The sequence below is a fragment of the Halichoerus grypus genome, chromosome 3, assembly GCF_964656455.1.
Source record: "Halichoerus grypus chromosome 3, mHalGry1.hap1.1, whole genome shotgun sequence".
NCBI lineage: Eukaryota > Metazoa > Chordata > Mammalia > Carnivora > Phocidae > Halichoerus > Halichoerus grypus.
The window spans coordinates 39,415,142-39,443,044 of NC_135714.1; the positions used below are offsets into that span (position 1 = coordinate 39,415,142).

General features: G+C 40.1%; 1 protein-coding gene across 8 annotated transcripts in view; it reads right to left on the reverse strand.

The window, feature by feature from the left end:
- Positions 1 to 12,276: 12,276 nt before the first annotated feature.
- The window catches only part of NFXL1 (nuclear transcription factor, X-box binding like 1), a 74,827-nt gene continuing 59,200 nt past the window's right edge, over positions 12,277 to 27,903 (reverse strand). For 6 of the 8 annotated variants that reach the window (XM_078068575.1, XM_078068574.1, XM_078068573.1 and 3 more), the window contains exons 20-23: positions 22,287 to 22,391; positions 17,909 to 17,995; positions 16,418 to 16,471; positions 12,277 to 13,385 (exon numbers count right to left, since the gene is read on the reverse strand). In XM_078068575.1, coding sequence (XP_077924701.1) covers positions 13,212 to 13,385; positions 16,418 to 16,471; positions 17,909 to 17,995; positions 22,287 to 22,391 — 420 coding nt within the window. In that variant the 3' untranslated portion in view covers positions 12,277 to 13,211. Of the gene's footprint in view, positions 13,386 to 16,417; positions 16,472 to 17,908; positions 17,996 to 22,286; positions 22,392 to 23,980; positions 24,149 to 27,577; positions 27,878 to 27,903 lie in introns of those variants that run through there. The other 2 variants (XM_078068577.1, XM_078068576.1) reach the window with 2 other exon arrangements.

Genomic DNA, 27,903 nt, shown 5'->3' on the forward strand with positions numbered 1-27,903 from the left:
CTCATAAGTTGAAGTTATTTGGGTCTGGTACATGACTCTTAACCTCTCAGGGTATTATGGTGCCCGAGCCAGAAAATTTCACATGGAACAGTTTACAGAGGTTTTTCACTACTCATGGGGTTCGGGCAGCCCCACATTAAGATTTCCCGGTGCTATCAACCTTTACCATGCTACTGTGACACTTTAGCAGAATGACCTCATGAGGCTCTGGAGAGTGACACGGTTCACTTTCACAGCTGCATAAAGACCTTTCTTTAAAAGTCTCCCAACTGCTGGAAATAAAAGGTGCTCTTCAAACACTGTCAGCCTAAAGGCTCAAAGGGGTCCTGGGCTGAGCACAACTAGTGGCCCCAAAATGTTCTTCGCCACTCACCCCTTTATTTTCTGCCCAACTCCTAAGCCACACTGTTGGATGCCTGGCCTTTCTCCACAGATATCCTCCTGAGCTGCCAACAGAGTTTCAGCACTGATATTGAATGGCAAGATGGATCACCTACAGGACCACCCCGCATCTCCAACCAGCCCATCAAGCACTGACACTGCGCTTGTCGCCACCAGTTCTGATGGTGTGGACATCAGAAATGTACTACAGGAGAATATTCAAACAGCTGCCGGAAGGTGAGCTGACGGAGGCAACTGCCAGCAGACTGAGCGGAAAACATAATTGATGGGCACCCTTCGGCAGAGCTCAGAGCTGAGCAAACACTGCTGCAGAATGCTCGGGGATGAGGCAGACCAACCAGCGCTCTGGGACAACAGGGGCTCTATTTGAGCAAAGAGAAAGAAGTCGAGGCTGGCGACAGGGCTGGGAACAGCAACAGGCTCAGGAAGGGGCAGCGGTTCCAGCAATCCAGAAATGAACCATCCCATGGATTCCACACGCATGTAGAAAGCCGACCTAATCTCCCATCCTGCGCGGTGATTATTTGTCTGTAAGAATAACCAACGTTGTAGACTGTATTTGGCACAAAGCTGATTTTAGCAAAGCCCCAGAAACAAAATCAACCTCTAGGGGGTTAGGAATCCAGGCAGGGAAAGGATTACTTATCTATCTGTACTGGCTTGAATCATGTCCCCCAAAGGTCATGTCCACTGGAATCTCAGAATGTAAGCCTTTTTTTTTTTTTTTTTTTTTTTGGAAATAGGGTCTTGCTTTTGTACTTATTTAGGGTGAGGTCATACTGGATTAGGACTAGCCCTAAACCAAATATGACTGGTGTCCTTATAATAAGAAAAAAGAACACTGAAATGCAGGGAAAGACTATGAAGGCAGAGTCTGGAGTGATGTAGCTACAAGCCAAGGAAGGCCAAGGATTGCCAGCAACCACCAGAAGCTAGGAAGAGGGGAGGAAGGATTCCTCCACAGAACCTTCAAGGGACATGGCCCTGCTGACGTTTTGATTTTGGACTTGAGTGAATAAACTTCTGTGGTGTTAAGCCACACAGTTTGTAGTTATTTGGTACAGAGCCCTGGGAACCTAATACAGAATCTATCCTAGCTAGTCCCAAATATGTCTCTGCATAGTCATTCATTCACAAGTAATTAATAAGTACCAACTATGTAGCAGGCATTCTTCTAGCAATGAACAAAAACACAGAAAAATCTCTGCCTATGTGGCGCTTCTATCTGAGAGTAGGAGGACACAGAAAACAATCCAAATAAAGAGGTAAAATATACAGTCTGTCAAATGGTGATAGGTTCAGGAGGGGGTCCTACAGAATAAGGCAGAGGTGCTAGTTTCAAATCTGAATAAACTGAACACTCTCAGTGGATTTGAGGCAAACATGGAACCTAGTCTTCTTGTATGGTCATTCTTATAAGAAATCAACATGTCAGGGCACAAGGGAGATAGAAGAGCCTCCCTCTGTTAGATTAGAGTCTCTGCTCTAAAACTAGGAAAACCATCAGCCATAAAGGTCATTGTGAGGGAAAAGAACAATACGTTATCAAAAATCATCAAGGCTGAGGGGAGAATGCCCAAGGACTCTGTGGCTAATTCACACTTGTTGACTGATTTATAAAGGGATCTAGCCATTTACCATTCAACAAATACCCCAGCAGTGTCAGAGACGTCAACAAAACAGAAGTGATTTAGCAATACAAAACCCCTCCTTGGGAAGAAAAGAAGCAAAAGGAGGCACTGGACAGAAAACCTGTATCCTCCAAGAGCCTCATTAAATTATCACTCAAGTAAAAGAAAGCTCAAGAGGACATTCCACATTGAAAAAGATGTTCTACCAACATAATATGGTAACCAGTGGTCACATGTGATTACTGAGCACTTGGAAAGTGTCTAGTGAGAGAGAAGAACTGAATTTTTAATTGGATTTAATTTTGATGGACTTAAATAATGACATTAATTTTAAATAACAATGTGTGACCAGCAGCTACTCTATTGGAGAGCACACCTTTAGAATCACAGAAGCCTGGATGTGGAGAAAAGCCTGACAGACTCAGTGGGTCTGAGAGGAGACCAGTTCTGTTAAGTAAAAATAGGTTAGGGAGACCACTAATATGGGTAGTATTTCTAGGACATATTCATTTCCTTAATCCTCACTGCATTCTTATAAATGGTCAGTAGTATTATCCCCATTTGCTGGATGAGGACATTAAGGTTCAACAGAAGTATCTGACTTGCCCAGAGCCTTGTAACTTTTAAGGGGTAAAGCCAGAGATTTGAATTTAGCTTAAACACCAAAATCCATACTCTCCCCTCCAAGGCATGTGAGCTAACAGCAGCCTTCATTCTTGTGACTTCTTCCATTGCTACCCCCACTGAAAAACAGTCTAAAACACGAAAGCGCATGCATGTGTATGTGCACATGCATGTGTCTGAGTAGATTTCACGGAACAGGTTAAGTCTGGAGGTTGCTTGAGTGCTTCCTGTGGATCTAGTGTTCCATACAGGTCAGTATTCTTGAGCCAACTTGCCCCATTTTCTACTTGGCCAGGCAAAGGGGAACGCCAAAAACCCTGATGGGGCAGGCTGCACGGACACATGTTTGGCAAATAACTTATCAAGGCCAAAGTGGAACATGAAATAAACCTTTCTCCCTTGGGCCCGTTCAGGAAAATTCTGTATGGCAGCTTTCCTGGTCTTCAGGGAATGCCCATTCCCCAACAGTAGAGACACTCAGAAACCCTAAAGCCCAAGTCTTTAGGTCTTTATGTCAAGGGAGGCTAGAGGTAAGGCAAAGAGGAAAAATGAGCAACCAAGTACCTCATTACAGTATGAGGATCTGAAAATACAGATTTTAGAGCGTGACGATGCTAACTATCTGGAGATAGCAGGCTGCTCAGCTTCTCCTCCAATCTCCTTCCTGTCTGCCCCCCAACAATGGAGAGGGGCAACTGAGGGGCTTGCAGGACAACAGAGCCAGCAAGTGCTGAAATCCAGGCAAAACCATGGTGGGAAAGGTGGCTCTTCCAAAATGAAACCCCAGCTGGTGTGTGGTGATGGCACGGGGTGCCTAGATCTCTAGTCTAACCTCTCAATCCCCAGGAATCTGGTTTTGGGGACTAATTTTTAGCATAATATCACATACAAACAAACTATCCGGCACCAAATAATACAAACAGGCAGGTAAGTGTTGTATTGTGACTAACAAAAATGGATTTTATGACTTTTTTTAAAAAAATGCATTGTTTCTTCTCATTCTCTCCGGGTTATGCCAAAAATTAATGTTTTGCAGCATCTTTAATTTCAACACCTTCAGCTAAAATGTGTGTTCTTGGACAACGATCCTGACTTCGCTCCCTTTCTGGTAGCAGTCTGGCATTCCTTAGCAGTTTTGTTTCCATTCCTTTACAAAATTCCTTTACAAAAACAAAACCAAAAAACCCTACAAACTACGCATATAGAAGCCGCCGTACGTAGTCTTATACACGAATTAGGCTTCGTGGCGCATTGTTCTCAGACGTTTGCCGCGGGAGGAAAGCTCCACTTCATGAACTGCGAGGACAGCTTCCCTGCGAACGCCCAACCCTGCGGCTTTCCCGACGAGCTCGCAGCTCGCCGCGCCCGGGGCTCAGGGCTCGGGGCTCGGGGCTCGGGGCTCGGGGCTCGGGCTGGGAATGACCCGCAGTGCTAAAAGCGCCGGCACCGCCATCCACCGCCACCGGAGCTGGGGAAGAGTCCCCACAGGATCCGACACGACACCACCTTCCTCTCGCCCGCTCAGCCCGCAGAGTCCCCGCCCGCAGCCAGGACCGAGCGGCAGTGAGCGGATTCTGGGACCCTCCTGACACCGCAAAAGAAGGGCAGTCGCGAATCGGACCCTGTTCCTGGGGACTCAGGCCAGTGGGGACCGTCCGTGATGCTCTTCCCTACCTTTCCTCTCCAGAACTAAGGGCAGCGCTGTCCCTTTCCAGGACGCGATCGGAGCCCGCCAAACCCGGAGCAGCTCTGAACCTGCGCCCCCCGGAGGCTGGCGCCCCGTGTGCCCCCGCGGATTTGCGCCAAGACAAAGTTTGCGCGCTGGGGACGCGGGAGTTCCCGGCACGCTGCAAGCGGGACCGGTTATGGGGTGCCAACGCTCAGAGTGGGCCAATGAGCTCCAGGCACCAGCTGGTCGCGGGGGGAAGCGAGCGCGAGTCCGGGCTCTGAGAGGGATGGAGACCGAGACGCGCGCAGCTGGAAAGCGGTCCTACGTCTGGGGACGGCGGGGCTGTTGCGCCGTGCTCGCAAAGGTCGGGCGTCCGCGACGCTGGCGCAGCGAGGAAGCGGGGGACCCCCGGGGGGCCGGTCGCGACGCTCCTGCTGCAGGCGCCGCGGGCGCCCGCGCACCGCCCAGTCCACTCGCTGCGCGCAGGGCGCCCGGCCGAGGAGGGACTCTGTGGGAGACGTGGCGGCGCCCCTGCCAAGGAGAGCGGGGTCTCCGGGCCGACCCGACTCTGACGCTGAAGGAAACTCTGCCCATGACCCTGCGAGGGTCGCGGACGCTGAGCGCCCCGTAGAGGATTCTGCGCCCGAGGACAGGTTGCGGGGAGCTCAGCGCCGGGCTGAGGAAGCCGAAAGCTCACCGACGGCGGGGGAGGAAGGTGGCACCGAGGGACGAGGGCGCAGGGGAGGGAGGGCTTGACCCTCAATTCAACCGGACTGAGAGGTCAGCCGACCTGTTTGCGGGCAAGCGCTGTACGTGGGTCTTACCTGCTCCGGGCCCCGGGCTGGGCGGTAGCGCTCTTCCCGAGCCAGGGCAGGGGGCTGTTTGCTGGAGAACATGTCTCGCTTTTTCCTCTGCCCACTCGTACCCTGGTCGCTGTTCTCTCCTCTTCGTGCCCTGCGAGGGATGGGCTGGGGGGCGAGGCGTACTAGGGACGCCTTGCTCCTCACTCAGTAAGAGACAAGTTAAACTTCACGGGGCAGGGGCCCCACATTTTGTCTGCTCGACAGATCCCACCCGCGGACCACTCCCTCCCTTCACTCCCGTCTCTGGGTCCAACCCTTAAGAGCCCTTAAGGACAGATCCTCCGCAACCCCACCTCTTTGCATTCAAAATTCTTCTCCAGGGGCAGAGGGAAAGCCAAGCGGACTGCCCGTTTCCCCCACCCCACCAAATTTACGCCCCTCGAGGGCTGCAAGAAAAGGATGAAACTTGAAAGTTTGGGCTGTGGGAGACAGAGTAGTTGGGAGCAAAAGAGTTACTTCTCGGCTCGCCAAAATCTCCTTATCCCATCCTAGACCATTTTCTTTCAGCCAGAGCCTAGCCAAGGAAAAATCAAAATAACTGCAGGCACTGGCAATTAAAGGCCAAATTTGTTTTCTCAAAAAAAAAAGATTTAACGTTTCGAAGGCCGGCATTATTTGCATTAGGCAAATAGAAACTTGCCCTCTATTACATTTTACATGAAGAAACTGCTTTTGCAAGACGCCCGAGACTTTGCTGAGGCTCCAGGGATGCGGGAGAACCTCAGGTTGCTTCCATACACCTAGGTGGCAATTTCCTAGGGAGGAATCCACAGGCTGCAACTGAGAGGCCAACAATTCCACTTTTCTGTCATTCACTAGCAACGGCTCTCCAGACACATCAAGGAGGGAACTGCAAGTATTTACAACGGTAAAGATTACCATTTGAAGCCCAAGACAGTTGTCACATGTTTGGGGAAAGGGGGCAGGAGAATACATTGCATTTTTCTTAGAAATGAGTTTTCATCCAACTTCAGTCAAGATCTTAATGGAAATTTCAAAAATGACTCATGAGGTCATTGAATAAATCCATCTCCGTTTTTCTGGTGGAGGCCATGCATAGTCAACAAAGTATGTATCAGGTACCTGCCCCTTGAATATTATTGCTGGGGTGGGGGGAGTATACATTTGTAAAATTGGAGAAAAATCAGTATTTTATTTCTGAAATGAAAAAGTAAAAAATATTGCATGTGTATAGTAAAAGAGTGTTCCAAACATCAGACCTGAAATCCAGCATCTGACAAGTTTATCATAATTCACAACAATTAAGCTCTTGGTATCTGTGGCAAGCTTTGTGCTGAGCACCATACATGCATTCTCTCTTTTAGTTCTATCAACCACTCTCTGAGGTATTATTATTATGTTTACTTTAGAGATGAGAAAGATTTAGGGAGCCAAAGTAGCCAGCCTAAGCTAGCCAAGTGCTGAGCTGGGATGCCTGGAAGCAGTGTAATGTCAGGCCTGTGTTCTTACTAAAATACTGCCTCATCAGACCTCATCACTACTGCAGGGACACCAGCCTGAAAACGAAGAGCCTAGCGGATTATTCAGCCAGGTCTACCTTGAGCAGATCTGAGCCCCAGTTAGCTCAGTTTGCAAAAGGAGGGTGGGATTTAGTCCTCAGTGTTTCTACAGGCATTCTGAAGGCAAGTATGAATTTTTCACCTCCTTTCCCTTCCACGTTCTGCCCTCTGGTGGAGGTGCTACCAGAACTGTGAAGTTAAAGTATCTACGTCAGTGGATTTGAGATCGCCAGTGTAGGTAGACAAGCGTCCCTCTCTCTTCCACAACTATACTATGTTCTGAGAACTAAAGCTGCTTACATTGCTGGATAAGATTCCTTAAAATAAGAATTCCTTAAACTTCTTCCCAGCAAAAAAAAACCCCAACTAGTTCTCGTTATCAATGCACCAGAGTGAATACTTGAAGTATTGTTAGCGTGAGAGTAAACATCTATTTTTACATACTTTGTAACAAAGGTTTATAATGTAAGAAATCACAAAAATGTGAGAAGTCTCCTAACATATCCAAAGTACTTTGACTATGCAGAGGGCCCACAGTAATCTTCAATGACCTATCTGAATTATTCCTTTTTAAAAATTTGCCACATTTGCTTTTCAGCTTAAAGTGACAACCATCAGTTAGTTTCTTAAAATATTTTAATTTCACAAGAAACGTTTCTAGCCTTTTGAAATTTTTATTGTCTAGCATTATATCCAGCTAATTAGATAATTTAAAAGAAAAAATACAAACCTTGAAGAGATTTGTGGAAAAATCAACTTAAAGGTTGTGACTATACCTCTGAAAATTTCAGGGTGATTTTAGAGATCAAACTTTGGTCACATATATTACAGGCCTATTTAGTGCTTAGTACTACAAATGAAGGCAATTTGAGAACAAGAGATATTTTAAAGAGGCGGCCAGCATCCCAGGATGATAATAGGCAAGCAGTAGCTAAGATAGAAATGCTACCCCATGACTTATTTAGTTACTCATTCAACTAATACTCATTTAGGATTTGCTAGCTGCCAGATGAACAAAATAAAAGTTCCTGCCCTCACAGAACTTCCAGTCTAGTAGAATAAATACACTGAACAAATGTACACATATATAAGCTATGGAAGGATACTTGAAAATAATGTGGAATTTAGAATGTAAACTTTTTAGCTGTGATCTAAAGATGCTGGCTTTTTAAAAATATTAAAGAGCAAGAAACAGGCAAACTGGAAGTTTACCTGTTGCAGGGAGGGGAGAGTTTTTTTCAGTTTAAAAGAAGAAAAAAAACATACCCATATCTGCACACTGAAATATTCTGCATATGTTAAAAGTAGCCTGTGTAGACATTCCGTTTACTGAATATATTGCTAGGACACAATCCTCTCCTCTAATACACCAGAACAGTCATTTGGGAAGAAGTTAGTAAGAATTGGCCCAGCGAAAGTTCCAAAGGAATTTTATTTTAGTGTCCTCACACACCTAGTGCTGTTCCCCTCCCCCACCAGGGTCCCTTACTGCAGTTTGTCGAAATGCCCCTGCCTTTGGCCAGCATTCTGCCTGGTCTTCCCAGGAATAGTGCACCCCCAATGACAGCGACCGTGTGAGCAATAACTGAGGTGCCTCAGTTCACAAGATTTCTTTTTCTGATTCATGAATCAATTTGTAACAGAGGTCTTAAAATTATGAGATTAAGTCACATTTATCCATTATTTTAGCTAAGATTTTCTAAGCACTATGTTCCAAGTACTTCACAAAGTGACTTACCTATTTTCTGGGTTTTTTTGTTTGTTTGTTTTGAAGATTTTATTTATTTATTTGACAGAGAGAGACACAGCGAGAGAGGGAACACAAGCAGGGGGAGTGGGAGAGGGAGAAGCAGGCTTCCCGTGGAGCGGGGAGCCCGATGCCGGGCTCGATCCCAGGACCCTGAGATCATGACTTGAGCCGAAGGCAGATGCTTAACGACTGAGCCACCCAGGCGCCCCTATTTTCTGTTTTTAATTCTTGAAACAAACCTAGTTTCCTTTGTTGTAAAATGCGAATACACAGGCTATGTGAGAATTTTAAAAATGTAAAGTGCTTTAAAATAGTTGCAGACAAAAAATAGGTAACGTTTAATGTCACTATTTTACGAGAGAAAACTGAGGCTTACAGAAGTTCAGTAATTGCCCGAGATTTCAGTTAGGAAGTGGCAGAACCAGAATTGGAGCCCAAGCAATCTGGGACCAGACTGACCTGTTAAACCCTACCTTCTGCAGCACGACTACTAAGAGAGTAATGAAAAATACCCAAGGAGTTTACAGCCTAGAATTACACTGTGAATTCATTCATCCGTCCATCAAATATCGAGCATTGCAGTGGGTTGAATACTGGCCCTCTTCCGCCCCCAAAATTTAATGTCCCTTTGGAACCTGAGAATGTCACCTTCCTCCTTTGGAAATAGGGTCTTTGCAAATGTGATTAGTTAAAATGAGATTATACTGGCTCAGAGTGGACCCTAAATACAAATAGTGTCCTTATAGAAGACAGAAAAGAACCCAGACACCGAGAAGAAGGTCATATGAAGATGGACGTGAGACTGGGATTATGTCTACAAGCCAGGACAAGCCAAAGACTGACGCCCACAACCAGAAGCTAAGAGAGAGGCATGGAACAGTTTTCAGTGTCCAGACGAACCTACCCAACCCCACTGTCACTTTGATTTTGGACTTCTGACCTCCTGCCCTGTGAGAGAATAAACTTCTGTTGTTTCAAACCTTTCTGTTTGTGGTAATTTGCTATGGTAGCCCGAGAAAACTAATACCAGCATCTACTATGTGGCTAGGCATGCCCACTCTGGGGTTACATCAGTAAACAAACTGCACTCCTGCCCTCATGGAGTTTACGTTCTAGTGAAGAAGATGAGACAATAAACAAATACATAATACAATGACAGGTATGGTGCTATGAGGAAAAAATACTGTTAAGATAGAGGATGGCTAGATGATGGTGAAAAGGGAAGGTCTCTCTAAAAGTGTTTTAACTCAAATGAATCTAGACTGTGGAATTTCAGGCTGTATGTGGGTGATTCTTCACAGTACCACATAAATACATGCCCCCACATTAATTGAAAATTTAGCAGGAGAGGTAGCACAGCAAATAGGAGACCTAAACTTCCTCAACAGACCAAGATTCTGCAATACGTGAAAATGGTGGGGCACCTGGGTGGCTCAGTCATTAAGCGTCTGCCTTCGGCTCAGGTCATGATCCCAGGGTCCTGGGATCGAGCCCCACATCGGGCTCCCTGCTCAGCGGGAAGCCTGCTTCTCCCTCTCCCACTCCCCCTGCTTGTGTTCCCTCTCTCTCTGTGTCTCTGTCAAATAAATAAATAAAATCTTAAAAAAAAAAAGAAAGAAAACGGTTTTCCAGGTGGACACCTGGTCTCTTGTCCCTTAAGAGTTTCTGGAGAGCTGAGGGGTTCCCAACTCCTCCCTCTCCTCACCCCCAAATTCACATCTTTTCTAGGGGGTGCTTCTTCCCTCTATGCAGCTCACCAACTTATAAGTAGACTCTAAGGCCCATGGCTTAGGGTGGTCTAATCACTGCCACTCAATACAGAGGACAACTTCTGCAGACCAGAGAAGACACATAGCTGCCCTACATCAATTCTAGCTCCAGAGCTTAAACATCTGCCTCACTTTCTAACACCCAGGGATGGGCAAATGTAACAGCTGGAGATACCTGGGTCATTTGAAATAACATGAAGAGCCAAAAGTGCTTTACGTCATCTTTAAACATTACAACAGATACTTATCTGTGTTTAAAATTTTTAACATTCATAGCCATGAAGTTCAAGCATCAGACTTCTTTGCAAAAAGCAAATGCTTTCAATGTTTTGCTTCAATAAAGTTCCTCTGGCAATTTCAGCAAAGACTATACCAATTTATTTGAAATTATCTGAATTTAATTTGGACTTGAATAGGGAAAGTAATTGAAACAGAAACACTAAATGCCGATCAATCCCTAAAAGTTTAAGCTGAAAAACTAAAGATTTCAACATAAATATGCCCCAAATTTCAGATAGTAAGCTCATCCAACTTTTACAATGACACAAAGTAAGGAGGAGTTTGATAAGGCCATCACATTCACAATTTTATCTGTGTCATTCCTAGTGGCTATTTGGTAACTTTTTCAGTCCTTCTCTAACTGGTTCAGATTGAAGCAAAAAAGGCCAAAATGTACTGCTTTATTTCCCTCAGAACAAATTCACGTACATATTTAGGCCCAATTGAACTGCATTTTGACCTTAAAGAACTTATTTCCTCTATCCGGTCTCATTCACTCCCCTTCCACTCTCACACAGCAGTTTCCAGGGCTTCCTCACACCTGCTACTCATTCAAGGGCATTCAAGGGCGGTGGGGAACTGGAGCCCAGCCTCAGCAGCACCTCCAGCCTGGGCTGCTCCCAACCCACCTCCCTCCCCTGCCCCTTAGTCTTGTCTCCACCAGCAGCCAGCAGCCAGTCATCTTAAGGACAGCAATTATTCCCCACTGACAACCTTCCAACACCACCCACTGTGACTGGAGTAAACCCTAATTCCTCACCATGGTCTGTGGGGCTTCCGGACTTGGTACCTGCTACTTTCCCTCCCTCATGGACTTTTCCCTCAGATCTTCAAATGGAGGCCATTCAGGTCATAGTTCAGATGTCCCCATCTCAGCGGGATTTCCTAATCTAAAGCTGCTAGTGACCTTTCACCCCCTTTTTCATCACTTTCTGTACCATTTCATTTTTAAACACCACTTATCACACATGAAAGGATGTCTATTTTATTGAGTATCTACTTCCTGCCTGCGATCTTTCGCTCCTTACCAGCTCCCCAAGAGAAAGGATCGGGGTTATCTCTAGTACCTACAAAGTACCTATCACACAGGAAACATATCTGTTGATTAAATAGTGTGTGACTTTAGGTAAATTAATGAAGCAAATAAAAAACAGTAAACAGCTGAACTTATTATTCATTCATTCAATCTCCTCTCTCTGCTCACTAAATTCTTCCCCACAAATTAGAAAGAAAACTAGCCAGAACAGAAGCCCAACAAACAGATAGGAAACAGGCTTCAGGCTTGTTTATTAGGCTGAAATTCTGAGATACATGAAAACAGCTCCCCAGGTAGACACCTAGTTGTTCAGTCTTTAATATTCATTTTAGAGTAAGGAAATGACTTGAGTGTAGCAGCTCTAATTTGGAGCTTCTGAAACACAACCCAGGTACTCTAACACTGAGAAAGGTAAAAAAGAAAAATATCTGAAGTCAAAACACAAATACCATAATGAAAGGAATGACTGCCCTTTCATTTTAGACACTAGCTAACACTAGATGAAAGAACAGAACATTAAAAAATTCTGCATTAAAGTCAGCAGAGTTTAGAAATCCTTCTTTGTACTTCTGTTTAAAACATACTTCTATACTTTTTAGTGTCTATCAATAATTATGTTTTGCATCAAGTATTAGAGATTTTATACAGTGATATTAACACCTAGCCTAAAATTATAGGCTCCTGACTATAATTTTATTACTATTAGATAATAGTAAATATTCTAGGTTACAAATTTGGTATGAAAAATTTTAATGAAAACATTAATCATACAAAAATTAAATAGCAAAACCATTTAAAATGACAATTCAAACAGATTTGGCTTACTGATATTTCTCTATCAGCTTGTTTTCATAAGAACTGATTACTTCCAGCTGAAATCTACTTACAGGATCATGGTAAGAAGAAATGAGAATAAGTATATAAAGCTCATAAGCCCTGTGCTCAGCATCTATTGCTCATATATACCAGGTTTTTTAATTATTACTTTGAAAAGACACATACAAGTTTTACAAAACATGCCAAACTTCAGTTAAATGCTTCTTACACAAGAAATAGCCACATGTGAGGAATCTAGCCTGGCTTTTTTTAAAAAACAATTATATTTTCCTCTGAGGTACCTACTACATAAAAATTTATTTCAATAACTGATAAAAATTCCTCACTAATAAACCAATTTCTAGAATCTAATTGTATAGCTTCATGTTACAATTTAAGAGGTCTTTTAGAGAATAATTAAAGTACAAAGTTACATGATCAAGAAAAGTACCTTTTAATAAGTAACGAAAACATTGTGACATATTCCTTTTGCTGCACATATGGCTCAGTTTCATCTTAATTTTGCAAAGAAAGTTGGTTTGAAATAGGAAGTGAAACAACTATGTTAACACAAGGAAGCACAATGAACAACTGACATGTTACCCGGCCACTGGCTGTGGCTTATGAGATATTTTACCATTTCAGTCATGCTTTTACTATTAAAAATGTTATATTGCCACTTCTAGTATGCTAATTAAGATAAAGCTTAACATTCTGTCCTTTTAACAACAGCTGGAAGAAAATACAGAGATGAATGTGAATAGATATGTTCTACAGTATACACTTCCTAATATTCCAGAATGAACAACTTCTCTAAATCCAATCTGAGGGATATTAACAGATCAAAAATTTTTAAGCCCCATCATGGACTATGTACCATGCAAACACTAAAACCACAACTGTACACGCTGGAAGGAGATAATATTTGTATTTCTGCCATAGCGTTAGCTCAACTGCCACTTCATCTTTTTTCCTGTTCTTCTTCCGACGACCTTTCAGTCTGTTTTCAAAAGCCTCCAGTTCAGCCTAAATCAAAAACCAAAACAGTATCATTTTTATTAAATTCAATACATACATTGACTTGAAATTTTCCAGATGAAAATAAATCAATGTGCCAAATGTTTTAATAGTAATGGTATGTAATAAATACAGTGATTTGATTTTTTTAAAAAACTCTATCCATTACAGACTGTATTCAACAAATTCAGTTTAGGTAAGCAGAAAGGGAAATGGGGGAGTAACAAAAGAGATTATTTCAGACAGTAAGCCTGACTTCGACATTATTTATTTTTATTTTTATTTATTTACTTATTTTAAGATTTTATTTATTTATTTTTCAGACAGAGAGAGAGAGAGAGAGAGAGCGCGCGCACGAGCACAAGCAGGGGGAGCAGCAGGCAGATGGAGAAGCAGGCTCTCCACCGCACCAAGCAAGGAGCCCAACATGATCCCAGGACTCTGGGATCATGACCTGAGCCAAATACAGACGCTTAACCGACCGAGCCACCCAGGCATCCCTATTTATTTACTTTTAGTTTTTTTAAAGGTTTTATTTATTTGAGAAAGAGAGAGCATAAGCTGGGTTGCGGGGGGGAGGGACGAGGGAGAGAGAGGGGTAGACTCCCCACTGAGCAGGAAGCTGGATGACAATGATGACCAGGGGGCTTGATCCCAGGGCCCTGAGATCAGGACCTGAGCTGAAGGCAGATGCTTAACCAACTGAGCCACCCAGGCTCCCCTGACACTATTTAAATATACAAACATCTGATTAAATCAGGGTGCCCTAAATATAGACATTAATTTTATACTTCAACACCATTAATCTGTTGGGTTTCTATAATATACAGCTTCTAGCAAGTACTAAGAGATGCCCAGTGAGATAAAAATACCTATAATTCTAGTTTTTTTACAATGCTGATAATAAACATTAATGGCTTGTATGAAAGAAATTCAAGTGAGTAGGGGAAAAAACTTCCAGATTATCTTTATCAAGTATATTTAAAAACAGAGTAGAAATTCTTCAGGGGAAAAATGCTTCATGCTTTAAACAAAATGACACTTTTAGAAAGCAGAATTATATAAAAACTGGTCCTAAAAAAGGATAACTGGATGATACTTATTATAAAATGTGGATTTTTATTCTACTGTTAAGAAGTTACTTAACTTTATACAGGATAATGTAACATGATATACTATAGTGCATCGTAACTAAAACATGACAGTCATCAACTAAAACATATATATGTAATATCCATGCAAGATTCTGTAATTGTTTATTTAACAGAAGGAAATATAAGTTAACCCTTGAGCAACGCAGGGGTCAGGTGTGCTGACCCCACACACAGTCGAAAATCCACATATAACTTTTGACTCCCCCAAAAGTTAACTACCAATAGCCTACTGTTGACTGGAAGCCTTACCAATAACAGTTGATTAACACATATTTTGTATGTTGTATGTATCATATACTGTGTTCTTACAATAAAGTAAGCTAGAGAAAAGAAAATGTTACTAAGAAAATCATAAGAGAAAATACATTTACAGGACTGTACTGTAGACACTGAAAAGAAGCTACACAAAGGTGGACCCGCACAGCTGAAACAGATTAAACCTGTGTCATTCAAGGGACAACTGTACAAACTTCAGTTAATATATCCATTACTTTGCCCATAAACCACATTTGAAGATGCCCTAATCCTATACTTAATTTAACACAAAGAAGCATTCTTCAATGAACCAAGATGTCAGAATACTCTCAAGTTGTTGTTGAAACGGAGAACAAGATCAAAATACATTAAAAGCAGCCAAACTTGAGAACTGACACAGTAAAATAACTAATGCTTTAATAATGACCCACAGTCATCATTTATAGTTTAAATTATGTTCCATACACTCTGTTTAAAAGGTCAGTAAATAGGGAATATATTTAAAATTTCCATCCAAATGGTTTATAAAAAGGGGAAGAAGGTTCACCCTAAACTATTCCTAATACGTTAATCTCCCAGGATTCCAGTCAATCCATGTTTTAGTGTAACAGCTCTGATAACTTATTTTGGAATATTCGGCAAATCAACTTTATAGAACCATATAATATCAGAGGTCATTTCAGCCCACCTTTATTGCTACCTAAATTGTTTCCAATGTCCTCCCCCGAAGTCATACAAATTGTAATTTCCTCATTCAAAAGACAATAGTTTGCATATAATATACCCTTCTTGCTAAGTATAAGCATCTCAAAATGCAAACTGACAAATAATTATATGTCACTATTAGAAAGTTAAACCACTCTTTGGAGTATATGACCAATATGGTATTTGAGCAAACAGGATATCAGGAATGTAGTTTTGTTTTTTTTTTTTAAAGATTTTATTTATTTATTTGACAGAGAGAGAGCACAAGCAGGGGGAGCGGCAGGCAGAGGGAGAGGGAGAAGCAGGCTCCTCACTGAGCAGAGAGCCCGATGTGGGGCTCGATCCCAGGACCCTGGGATCATGACCTGAGCCGAAGGCAGACGCTTAACGACTGAGCCACCCAGGCGCCCCCAGGAATGTAGTTGTTATCTCATATATAGCAAAGAACAGATAATAATCTTGCTAATAGGAATCTAAAAGTGAAATAAGGCAATATATTGTTAAAGTAAATGCATTGGTTAGTAAACAACACTCATTTTTACAGACCATCTGCAAGTCAGCAAAAACAGAACTCAAATACTTTTAGGTGAGTGAAGACATGGGCTCCAGGAGATGCCTTAAAAATGGATGCTGCCACACTCCAACCCCCATCCACCAACCAAAGGAGGAGCTAAAACTCTTATCAGTAAGGAATGGATGAGCCTGGCAAGGAAGTAAATTTGGGAATATACAAGATTTCATGCCTTTTCAGAGGTTCAGTATACTTGAACTGAAGTGAGTGAGTGGCTAATTTTCATTTTGTAGGAACTATATTATTTTCAGTCCAGGGAACAGTTGACTGGCTCCCGGTTTATCTGTGGAATATACCTTGTGCTTGCATAAAAACTAACAATGATACAAAGAGACATAAATATTTTGTTGAGTTACCTGTTGTCTTCGTTTTTCCTCTTCAAGAGCAGCTTTGGCTTCTGCCTCTTTTATCTGTTTATAGACATTTAAAAGCGAATTAACATTGTAATCATCAAATTTTATTTAGAATTTTAACATCTTCCCACCCAGGATCCACTAACCCATAACAACTTTTGGTAACTTTATATTGGAAATTACCTAAAGACATGTAAAATGTTACACTGAGGTGTTACCAAGGTTCTAACAGACTGTGAGGTGAGGGGAGGGATAGTTGTTGTCCTTTATATAAATATTTGAGCTTAACAACTTAATAGATATGAGATTACAATTCAAAGAATTACAAAATTGCAAAATGAAAGTGTTAAAACTGATTTTTTTCTCTTGAGTTACCATACTAAGTCTACAATAAATTATTAAATACCACTCTTTTTCTAGAGTTGAAATTGACCATTTTCCACAAATGCTCTATCTGGAAGGGACCTTAGTGTTAAGTAAAATCAAGAGTTTATTCATTAATTGGATTGATGGAGGGAAATAGTGACACTAGAGGTAACCCAAACAGCAAAGAATTCCAAAATCTTATTTTGTCTTATTTTATTTTTTTTTTTAAGATTTTATTTATTTATTTGACACAGAGAGAGAAACAGTGAGAGAAGGAACACAAGCACGGGGAGTGGGAGAGGGAGAAACAGGCTTCCTGTGGAGCAGGGAGCCTGATGCGGGGCTCGATCCTGGGACCCTGGGATCATGACCTGAGCCGAAGGCAGACGCTTAATGACTGAGCCACCCAGGTGCCCCTTACTTTGTATTATTTTAACCTAACTTTCAGGAGGCTTACACTAACATTAAGATGAACAACTATGTTCTGGAGCATATATACTAACTGGTGGTACAAGGATGGAAAGAAAATCTAGTACACACTAGACAATAAAGAGCACACTTGGGGATTCAAAATAGGTCTATAAAACTAGGCTTTCCTGGGGCGCCTGGGTGGCTCAGTCGGTTAAGCATCTGCCTTCAGCTCAGGTCATGATCCCAGGGTCCTGGGATTGAGCGCCACTTCAGGCACCCTGCTCAGCAGGGAGTCTGCTTCTCCCTCTCCTTCCTGCTTATGCTCTCTCTCTCACTCTCTCTTTCAAATAAATAAATAAAAAGTCTTAAAAAAGAAAAAAATAGGCTTTCTTATAAAAGCAAAAAAGATGAGATTTTGAGTTCTTTGTAATAAGCACATAAAGTAATGCACAAAATAAATAGGAAAAGGCCATTAATTAGCACATGAAAAATGACATTTGGGGTACCTGGGTGGCTCAGCTGGTTAAACATCTGACTCTTGATTTTGTCTCAGGTCATAATCTCAGGGTTGCGAGATCGAGCCCTGTGTCGGTCTCTGCGCTCAGTGGGGAGTCTGCTTGAGATTCTCCCTCAACCTCTGTCCCTCCCCCAACCAACCCTGTGCTCACTCACACTATCTCTCTTTAAAAAAAAAAAAGACATTTAACATGACATTACCTCAGATGCTTTCCGCTTCATTTCCTTGCATGTTGTGTCACATTCTATTGAAATCTGATTTTCACGTACTTTGTTGCACTGCAATTCCTACAAATAACATTTTTTTTAAAAATTTGATTTTAAAAGATTTTTAGAGTCCTCAGAGTCCTAACTGTATGCCATAAAAAAGCAAAATATCTGACAGTTTAAGGTTATGCATATTATTTAAAAGTCATGTTCATGAATATTTAATGATGTTACAAGTATTAAATGTCTTGATTCAAACAGTGATCATTCCTTTATTTACTCCTAACTGGAAAAAAGTGAATACCATAAAATTTAAAGCATCCATTTAATAATTATTTACTAAGAGCCACTATCAATTTGGCTTCAATTTCCTTTTCATTCTTTATTTTTCTTTATTGTTTTGTGCTATAAAATGCTCCAGAGTAGTACCACCCAACGCAGCTTTCTGAGACAATAAAAATGTTCTACATCTGTGCTATTCAAAGGAGGAACACTAACTCCACACGGCTACTGAAAACTCAAAATGTGGCCAGTGAAATCGAGGAAATGAATGTTTACTACTATTTCATGTTGATTCATTAAAATTCAAATTTGGCTGTATGTGTGCCAACAGATACATGCAAGTGTGCTCAATGTCGTTAATCACCACGTAACACAAATCTAAACCACGATGAGATAATCAACCCACAATTGTTAGAATAACTATAATTGAAAAGCCAATAGATAACAAGTGTTGACAAGAACATAGGAAAAAAAAAAGAAATCTTGTACAGTGTTGGTGGGAATGTAAATTAATATTGCCAGTATGAAAAACAGTATGGAGGCTTCTTAAAAAAATTTCAAATAGATCTAATATAGGTTCTAGTAGTCTTACTCTCGGATATATATCCAGGAAATGAAAAAAGTAAGAAATATCTGTGCTCCAACGTTCACTGCATCATTATTCACAATAGCCAAGATATGGAAACAACGTATGTGTCCATCAGTGGATAAATGGATGAAGAAAATGTGATCTGCCCACCTATCTACCAATAATGGAATAGTATTTAGCCACAAAAAAGAAGGAAATCCTGCCATTTAGAGAACATGGGTGAACATGGAGACAATCAGGTTAAGTAAAATAAGACAGATATAGATAGACAAATACTGTATGATCTTACTAATATGTGGAATCTAAAAAATTAGAAAAGCTACGAAGGGAATGGAGATTGCCAGGAGCTAGGGGTGAGGTGAAATGTGGAGAAATTGGTCACTGGGTAGAAATTTTCAGTGATAAAATGAGTAAGTTCTGAGGAATCTAATATATGGCATGCTTGCTATAGTTAATAATACTGTATTATATACTTTAAATTTGCTAAGAGAGTAGAATGTGTTCTCACCACAAAGAAATGGTAACCAGGTGGTAAATGTTAATTAGCTTGATTGCTGTGATCATTTCACAGTGTGTATGTATACACAATCATCATGTGTGCATTATTTTTTTAAAGATTTTATTTATTTATTTGACAGAGAGAGAGAGACAGCGAGAGAGGGAACACAAGCAGGGGGAGTGGGAGAGGGAGAAGCAGACTTCCCGCTGAGCAGGGAGCCGATGCAGGGCTCGATCCCAGGACCCTGGGATCATGACCTGAGCCGAAGGCAGATGCTTAACAACTGAGCCACCCAGGTGCCCCCATGTGTGCATCTTAAATATATACAATTTTTGTCAATTGTGCATCAATAAAGCTAAAAAATATTCAAATAAATAAACAGCAATATGTGGCTAATGGCTACCAACTCATGCAGTTCTAGAGAACTTTCTGGAGAGCTACAAATTTTCCTCTCAACCATTTAATTTTTTAAAAAGTTTTAAAATTTTTTAAAATTGGTCTAAAGTTTATGTTTGCACTTCAATGCCTCCTTAGTCAAACAATAAAAACCTAATCTACTCTTTTCTTGATGATGTGACATCAATCCTATAATCAATTTGTGAACTATTCGAATAAGTGGTCCTTATTTTAAAGTCCTAGAATTTGCTTTTGTAGATGTTTTATCTATCTTTTTATTGCTGCCAGATATCACTTTTGCTCTAAGTGTACCTATCTATATCAAATTCTCCTTTCTTACCAAACTCTCAGATACTATTTTTTTTTAGTTTACATTTACCAGAGTTAAGATTATGTGATCATCAATCCTATGAGCAAAGTACACATACTTTAATGAAAACACTTTATAGCATGGAATTTTATTATTTAGAGGGTTTTTTCCCTCACTTTAGTTCTTCATTTTTGGCTGAGGTTGTTATAAACAGAGTCCTCCAGGGATAGTCCAGACAAAGAAAAAATAACATATACAAACATTAAAGACAAAAATAAATATTGTGTTTGCAGTTAAGTCTATCAGCCTGAAAGAGGGATCCTACCCTTCCTCATTCCAAGGTACTTATCGAGCACCTATTACATGAAAAGCACTTTGCTAGGGACAGGGGACACGATAAGAAAAATAACATAATAATGTGGTAAGTAGTAGCAGCTATTATTTATTAAACATTAACAATCATTGTGCTAAATGCTATATAAGCATTACCTCTTTCATTCCTTTCAATAAATCTACGTATAAACTCTATTTTATGGATGAGAAAACAAGGTTACAGACATCCCTAGAATCACAAAGCTTTTAGTCATGAACCTAGAATAAAGAAAACTAAGCAGAAACAGCATCTAAGTCTTCGCAAGAGAGTCAGGGGAAGGAAGACCTTCCCAAACAAGGAAATGCTTGCACTGAGTACTAGCAGGATTCTAGTAAATGGAAAAGTAAAGGGAAAAAACTTGGCATTTTACAGAAAAGAAAGAATGTCTACATTGCCACAGATTAAAAGGGAGTATAGCATATATGTTAGGGCATTTAAGTAACAGAGTCACAGGATGACTGCTGGAGGATGAGAGCGGAGACAAGCACGCAAAGGTACCATCATGGATTCTCTTGAACGCCAAGTCTGTATGTGCATACATGTTTCTTTTAAATGCATATTTCTTCCCATAAGTGATGAAGAACCATTGAAGAACTTAGATTAGGGTAATTATTATGCTGGAGGCAAGGAAATCTGTTATGAAGCTGTTCTTAAAGTCCAAGAATGAGCTGTTGCCAAAGTTCTAGTGGGTGGCGACCGCACTTGGACAGTAACATGAGATGAGAGAAAATTTGAGAGACATCTCAGATTAAAATGGCGTGACCAAGCATTGATTTTCACATAAAGATGGTCCAGTTTAGGGGCACCTGGGTGGCTCAAGTAGGTTAAGTGTCTACTCTTGCCTCGGGTCATGGTCCCGATGTCCTGAGATCAAGTCCCGCGTTGGGCTCCCTGCTCAGCCCTCTGCCCTTCACCCTGCACATGCGTGCACGCTCTCTCTCTCTCTCTGATAAATAAAATCTTAAAAAAAAAATAAATCTTAAAAAAAAAAAAAAAGATGGTCCAATTTAAATATCTAAAACCTATGGATTCAACTCCAGAAGGGGTCAGGCCTATACATTTAAATTCAGAAGTTACCTATCCTAGGAAGTGAATAGAAGCTGTGAAAATAAATGAAAAGCAAAGATCCTCAGTAAAAGCAAAAGATTCTCAATAAATATTTGTTGGATGGATGAATACAAGAGTGAATTTAAAGAAAAGAAAAAGACTAGCTTTAGGGGATGACTGTAAGAACCTGAAGAAAAAAAGGAGTTGCAACTTTAACCAAGATAGCAAAAATCAGAGGTGGACAGTGTGAACAGGGAAGTCAAGGAAAAGGAGAACTGAAAACAAGACCACCCAGCCACTGACATCGGACAACAGTGAGCCTCTTCCTTTGTAAGCTTAGATGAACAGTGTGCAGTTTGCTTCCGTCGAGCTTTCCAATCATTAGTTTTGCCCTTTTAATCCTCCATTACCTCTATCTTAAAATGAATTCTCTCCAAGTTTGTTATTTTCTAATTTTATAAGGCTATGTATGTGAAGTCTCTTTAAGGCTATGTTTTCACAACTCGATACTGCTGGCAAAAACTGTTTCATAAACAAGAGCAACAAAGGTTAATTCCGGACCATTTCTTAAACCATGAAACTCACTTTATTACTCACATTGTGTTCCTTGTACAAAGACCTCAAAGCTAGAGCATATTGATTCTATCCAAAAAGGGCACTGAATTTGATTCCAACACAAGACAAAGTTCTTTTATGAATAAATTACAGAAAACTAAATTGCCAAACAAAGCTGATTTTTAAAATATTTACAGAAACAGGCTAACAATAAAACGATTCTAAAAAATAAGATCTTAAAAGGCAAAAAGCCAAAGAACTACCAAAACACAAAGAAAATTTTTACATAAAAAAGTCTTTTCAATAACTTAAAATATTTACCTTTTTAATTCTTTTACAAGGACATCTAAGTTTTACCTTCTGGTTGCAATTAAAGGGACATTCACCAGGATGACACATCTCTTTGCATCTGTGACCACAAGGAAGCTAAAATAAAACCAAAATAAGGCAATCACATATTTACATTCTAGTCAGACTCTGCAAACTCCCCTTCCTCCACAACTATTTTGAGAGAGAGTCTATTACAATAGGGTCAATCAACCCTGGATAATCATCTAATTTTTCAACTTTTTCTTTTAGATATAAATTACTTTAATTACACAGAAATGTTTCATATTCTCCCCAGTTCCACTCCAAGATACCCAAGAGTGTATCTTGGAGTGGAACATCACTATTGTAACTAGTTATAGCCATGTGACTATGTTCTGGCCAATGGAATATAAGATTAAGTGCTTTTGTGCCTTAAAGCATTTCAAGAGCACACATCTATGTCCTTCCCTTCCCAATGTGCTTTAAATGATGACATTTAGAGCAATAATGGAAACCATGTGTCAAAGAGAAGCAGAGCTGCCTGGCTTACTTGGGTTCCTGGATGAATACGTGGAGCACAGTGACAAAACATCTACCTTCCCCGTATGGTTATATGAGAAAGAAAGAAAACTTCCTTGTCCTTAAGGCACTGTATTGTAATACAACTGCTTAGCCTTTTAATCTAAATCATTTCTCTTTGCTACTATATATCAAAACATATTATATAGATAGCCAAACGAACTCAGTAACTGCCATGATATCTACGTGGCTCCTTGTCTTTACTTATTTACTATCTTCTTATCCCAGTCAAGCTTTCAGATGAAACGTTCTGACCTTCTTTGTATTCAAATCTTATCCAAATTTCAAGAAATGGCTTAAATCACCATAGAAGCATGATAGCAGTTTGCCTATATTTGAACAAATAATAGTAATTATGTAAGAAATATATTTCTAAACTATTGTGACATTGTTTGTATGGTCTTAAACTTAAAAAAAAAGCTTAGACACCTCATAGATATCTGTCTCTCCAACCAGACTGGGAATAAAAGATACCACTAGTTACTGGTTAAATTCCAAAGTCAGGCTGCCTGCAACTGAGGGCCAGCTTCCCTGTTTACCAACTGTGAAACCTTGGGCAAGCCCCCCAACTTTTCTGTTCCTCACATATAAAACTGGGAACAGAGTAACAGAATTTTGTATAGCTGTTGTGAGGATTATATGTGCTTGATATATTTAGCTATTATAAAATATTTAGCTATATAAAATAATAAGTTAGTTGAGGGCAATGGTCTTCTATTTCTTTGTGTCTCTTATACTCATTAACAAAGACACCTTATAAATAGTAGGCATCTTAATAAACATTTGAATTCTCCAACTTTTGATCTTTATGATTCAGTAGATTCATCCTTCCAACTCTTAACTCTACTCACTTTAAAAAAATTCACAAGTTTTTTCCAATGCCTTTAGTGTCGCTCTAGTGTGCAATTAGATTTCTTGTTCTTTCATTTTTAGCTGAGACATTCCTACCAAAACTAAATTTGGACACTCAGACTACATTTTCATCAATCCCATCGTAGGGCTGAGCTGCTAGAATGAGTTCCACACTAGCATTCCTGGACCACTTCAGTTTTGTTTCTCTCTACACCTAACGAGGCCCCGAACACTGCTTAATAAGCTCAATATTTATTCACTGTCATATACCTGCCTCACAGGGCTGTTTAAAGTCTTTGTCTCCTCAACTTCATTCCCACCTTCACTCCTGCCAGTGCCTCTAGCCTGACTTCACGAAGAAGACAAACATTCGGCATCAGCTGACCACCTAGCCTCTCTTCTTCTCAAAACATGTCTCTGTAGTCTCTTGTTCCTCCTTTAACCTGTGAGGTAATTACATCAGTCATCTTCTCTAAAAGTAATTAACCACTCTACTTTACTTTCAATCAATAATTCCAAAGGGGAAAGTGACTAGGGAAGCCTGTCACAATCAATAAAGATCTTTCTGAAATTACACAGAATCATGCCTATAATATTCTATCTTTTCAATGTGTTGGGGGTTGATGAAAAGCTACAAACCACTGGTCTGGATGTTATATCTTTCTGCCTCCTAAAAGACCTCATGGTCACTCTTCACAATTTCACTACCATCTTGAAAGTCTCTCTTGTCTCTAGCTGAATCTTCTGCCTTCAAAATGTATCTTTTCTCTGAATACTGCATTTGATCCTGTTACCCCATCTAACAATTCTTCCATGAATCTCCATGCCTTTCACCTCCACTGCTGGTAGAAGATACAGAAGACATAAATTGGGATGGCTACCTGGCTCATCACAATTTTCTCATGGCCATGGCTATGCTATCTGTTCTAGTCCCCTGTCTTTTGCTGCCTGTGCCAAGGGAGCCCCTCAACCTAAGGAGATCAATCAGATCTTCTCTCCTGATAATCTGAAAACTAAAAAGAAAGAGGTGGTGGTCTGAACAGTCCTCTCAGTACAGAGCCCCCTGAGCTCCTGCTGGCAAGCCCCTGGGGGCTGCCCAGATTCTGCTCTTCCCAAAGCTTGCTGTACAGCATTTCCTTCAGAGTCTATGAACTGGTCCCCAATATCCTCCAAATATATCTTCTTTTTGTGATAAGTTAATGAAACTGATTACTCTAGCTTACAAAGAGAACTGAAATTCATCCAGAAGTATACTATGCTGGTATCCAATATATGTCCCAGAGACAAAAATATTGCCATTAATCCTGAAAAAGTATTAAAAATCACTAGTAATCAGGAAAATGTAAATTAAAATAACAAAATGTCACAAGACTGGCAAAAATTTAAAACTCTGACAATACCAAGTGTTGGCAAGGATATGTCATGACAGGAACTTTAAAATACTGGCGGTAAATTAGAAAATTTACTGATAGTAAATTGTACAACTATTTTGGAAATCAATATGACATTAAGTTGAAATTATACATTCCCTATGACCAAGCAATGGCACCACCATATGCCTAGAGAAATCTATACACACATATACTAGAATGCACAAACAAGAATGTTCACAGCAATGTTCTGGAATAAAGTATGAGTCTGGAATTGGAAATAACTTAAATATCTACCCACAGTAAAGCAAATACAATAAGCCATAGTATACTCGTACAGTGGAAACAAGACTATAGCCACATGCAATAAACACAACAAACGTAATGAAGAACAAACTAAGGTCACAAAAGTTCATACTTTTGAACTTTTAGTATAAAATTAAGCAAACAAGGTTGTTTCCAGATACAAATATAAGTAGTGACAACCATAAATATAAGCAAGGAAATAGTTACTATAAAAGGCAGATGGAGGTAACAAATAGGATTGGGGGGGGGAAACCACAGCCAGAGAGGGACTTTAGTAGACTTCTGAGATGCAACAATACTGTATTTTTTGACCTGGGTGAAGTTATATGGTGTTGACTTTTTAACTATTTGTTAAATTGTCCATATATGTATTACGTACTTTTGAGTAGGTAGTAATTTCATTGTTTAAAAAAACCAGGTGTGCAAGTATGTGTTATCTCAAAAGCCAGATTATATTCTGAAAGAGCTGAAAAGCAGTTCCAAAGGAAGCTGATTAAAATGCATAATATATAATGACTGTACCTTCATTACAGACTTCACACCAAAAAATAGAGGTTTTTCTAAAACATCCAACCTTGATATTCATTTAAAGATGAGATGTCCTACTCTTTCCACTCAACGTGGGATGGTTTTCTTCTACTCTACTCAGCCCTTAACATCATTCTGCTAACACTTGCATATGTCATTTCAAACACCTTACCAAGAACCAATACTATCTAGTTCAAAATGTCCCATTTTAATCCCAACAATTAAAAAAAGCTTTTTAAAAATAAAGAGAGCTTGCAAAACAATACTGTTTATGGATAAATACCCATCCCATCATCACCATAGCTAGCACACATATAGCACTAAGACATTTACATATACTAAGACATTTACATTTAACTCATTAATACTCAGCACTCAGAAGTGAGTAGTATTATTGCCCCCATTTTATACATGAACAATTTGAGTTACAGACACATTAAATAATTTGCTCAAGTAAAAAGAAGAAAAGCTTCACAGGGATGATAAAACCAAATTCAGAAATAATTTTTAAAAGTAGAATTGTATATGTGGGGCACAGTTTAAAGGTGCAGTTCTTCATGGTATCTTAAATCTTCTTTTTGTTCAATTCAAACCAGTCCAGAAGATATACGGAGTATATATGAGAGCATCAGTGGAGCTAGAAGGATATGTCTATACCACTTCCACAGTTCAGTTTCATTCACATTCAAACATTTACCAACCACCTAATGTGTACAAACAGGGAACAAGGGGCTGGATACAAGGATAAATATGACATAGTGCCTGCCCCCAAGAAATCTATAGTATGGGGAAGGGAGGAGAAAGTAAACAAGAATTTATCAGTACATCAGAATTTATCATAATCCCATACCTTAACTCCAAGTATAAGATACCCACTGCAGATTCAAATGACACAGTTCTTGGTTGATCCTAAGTATGACTTCATTCTATAGCTTAGTGAGTCTCAAAGCCGTAATGCCAGACCAACAATATCACTATCACATATAAGATAAGAAATGCAAATTCTTGGGCCCCTACTCCAGGCCCTCAAAATCAGAAACTCTGGGGCAGGGCCCATTAATCTGTTTTAAGAAGCCCTTGAACTGATTGTTTGAGAAGCACTGCTGTAGTCTTAACAATGTCCAGAGGCCATAAACTAGAATAAGTTCTATTAGACACAAGGATATTCACCTGTTCACTCTTAGACTGTTTCGAACTATAACAGCTACTTGGATTGTTCCCAAACTAAGTCTATTTATTTCAAGAGAGCCCAAGGATACTCCAGCAATACTAGGGCTCCAGACGGGCCTAGAGTCCAAAAATCATGAGCATGGAAAACAAATTTTTATATAAACAGTGATCACTCATCTAGTCCCACCAAATGTCGTAACATTATCACAACTGAATCATAGCCAAGGAAATGCTAAACTGCAAATTAGCAATCCCTGAATTTAATTTTGTTATTTCGAAATACAATCTCATACCAAGTTACTGAATCATTAAAAATGTAACATTCTCAACCACTTATTACCTGGAATCTGAATTTGGACAGAAGAAAATTTATTTTAACAAGGAAGAAGTCAGGATTTGAAGAAATCAGAAAATTAAATTTGAAATATCCCAATGCCCTTAGTTTCACTTATATAACAAAGACAGCGTTCTTAAAATCATTTATTGCTTGAAATGGTCTCCCTTTTAATAATCTTACATAACTTTTAAAATACTCAAGTTCAATTTCCAATAGTTCTTAAACAGAAATCCATAAAAAGCATCCAAAGTTTTAGTTAAAAGAGGAAAAAAACGAAAGAAGACAAAACCAGAGAGGGAGACAAACCATAAGAGACTCTTAATCTCAGGAAACAAACTGAGGGCTGCTGGAGTGGAGGGGGGTGCAGGGATGGGGTGGCTGGGTGATGGACACTGGGGAGGGTATGTGCTATGGTGAGCGCTGTGAATTGTGTAAGACTGATGAACCACAGACCTGTACCCCTGAAACAAATAATACATTATATGTT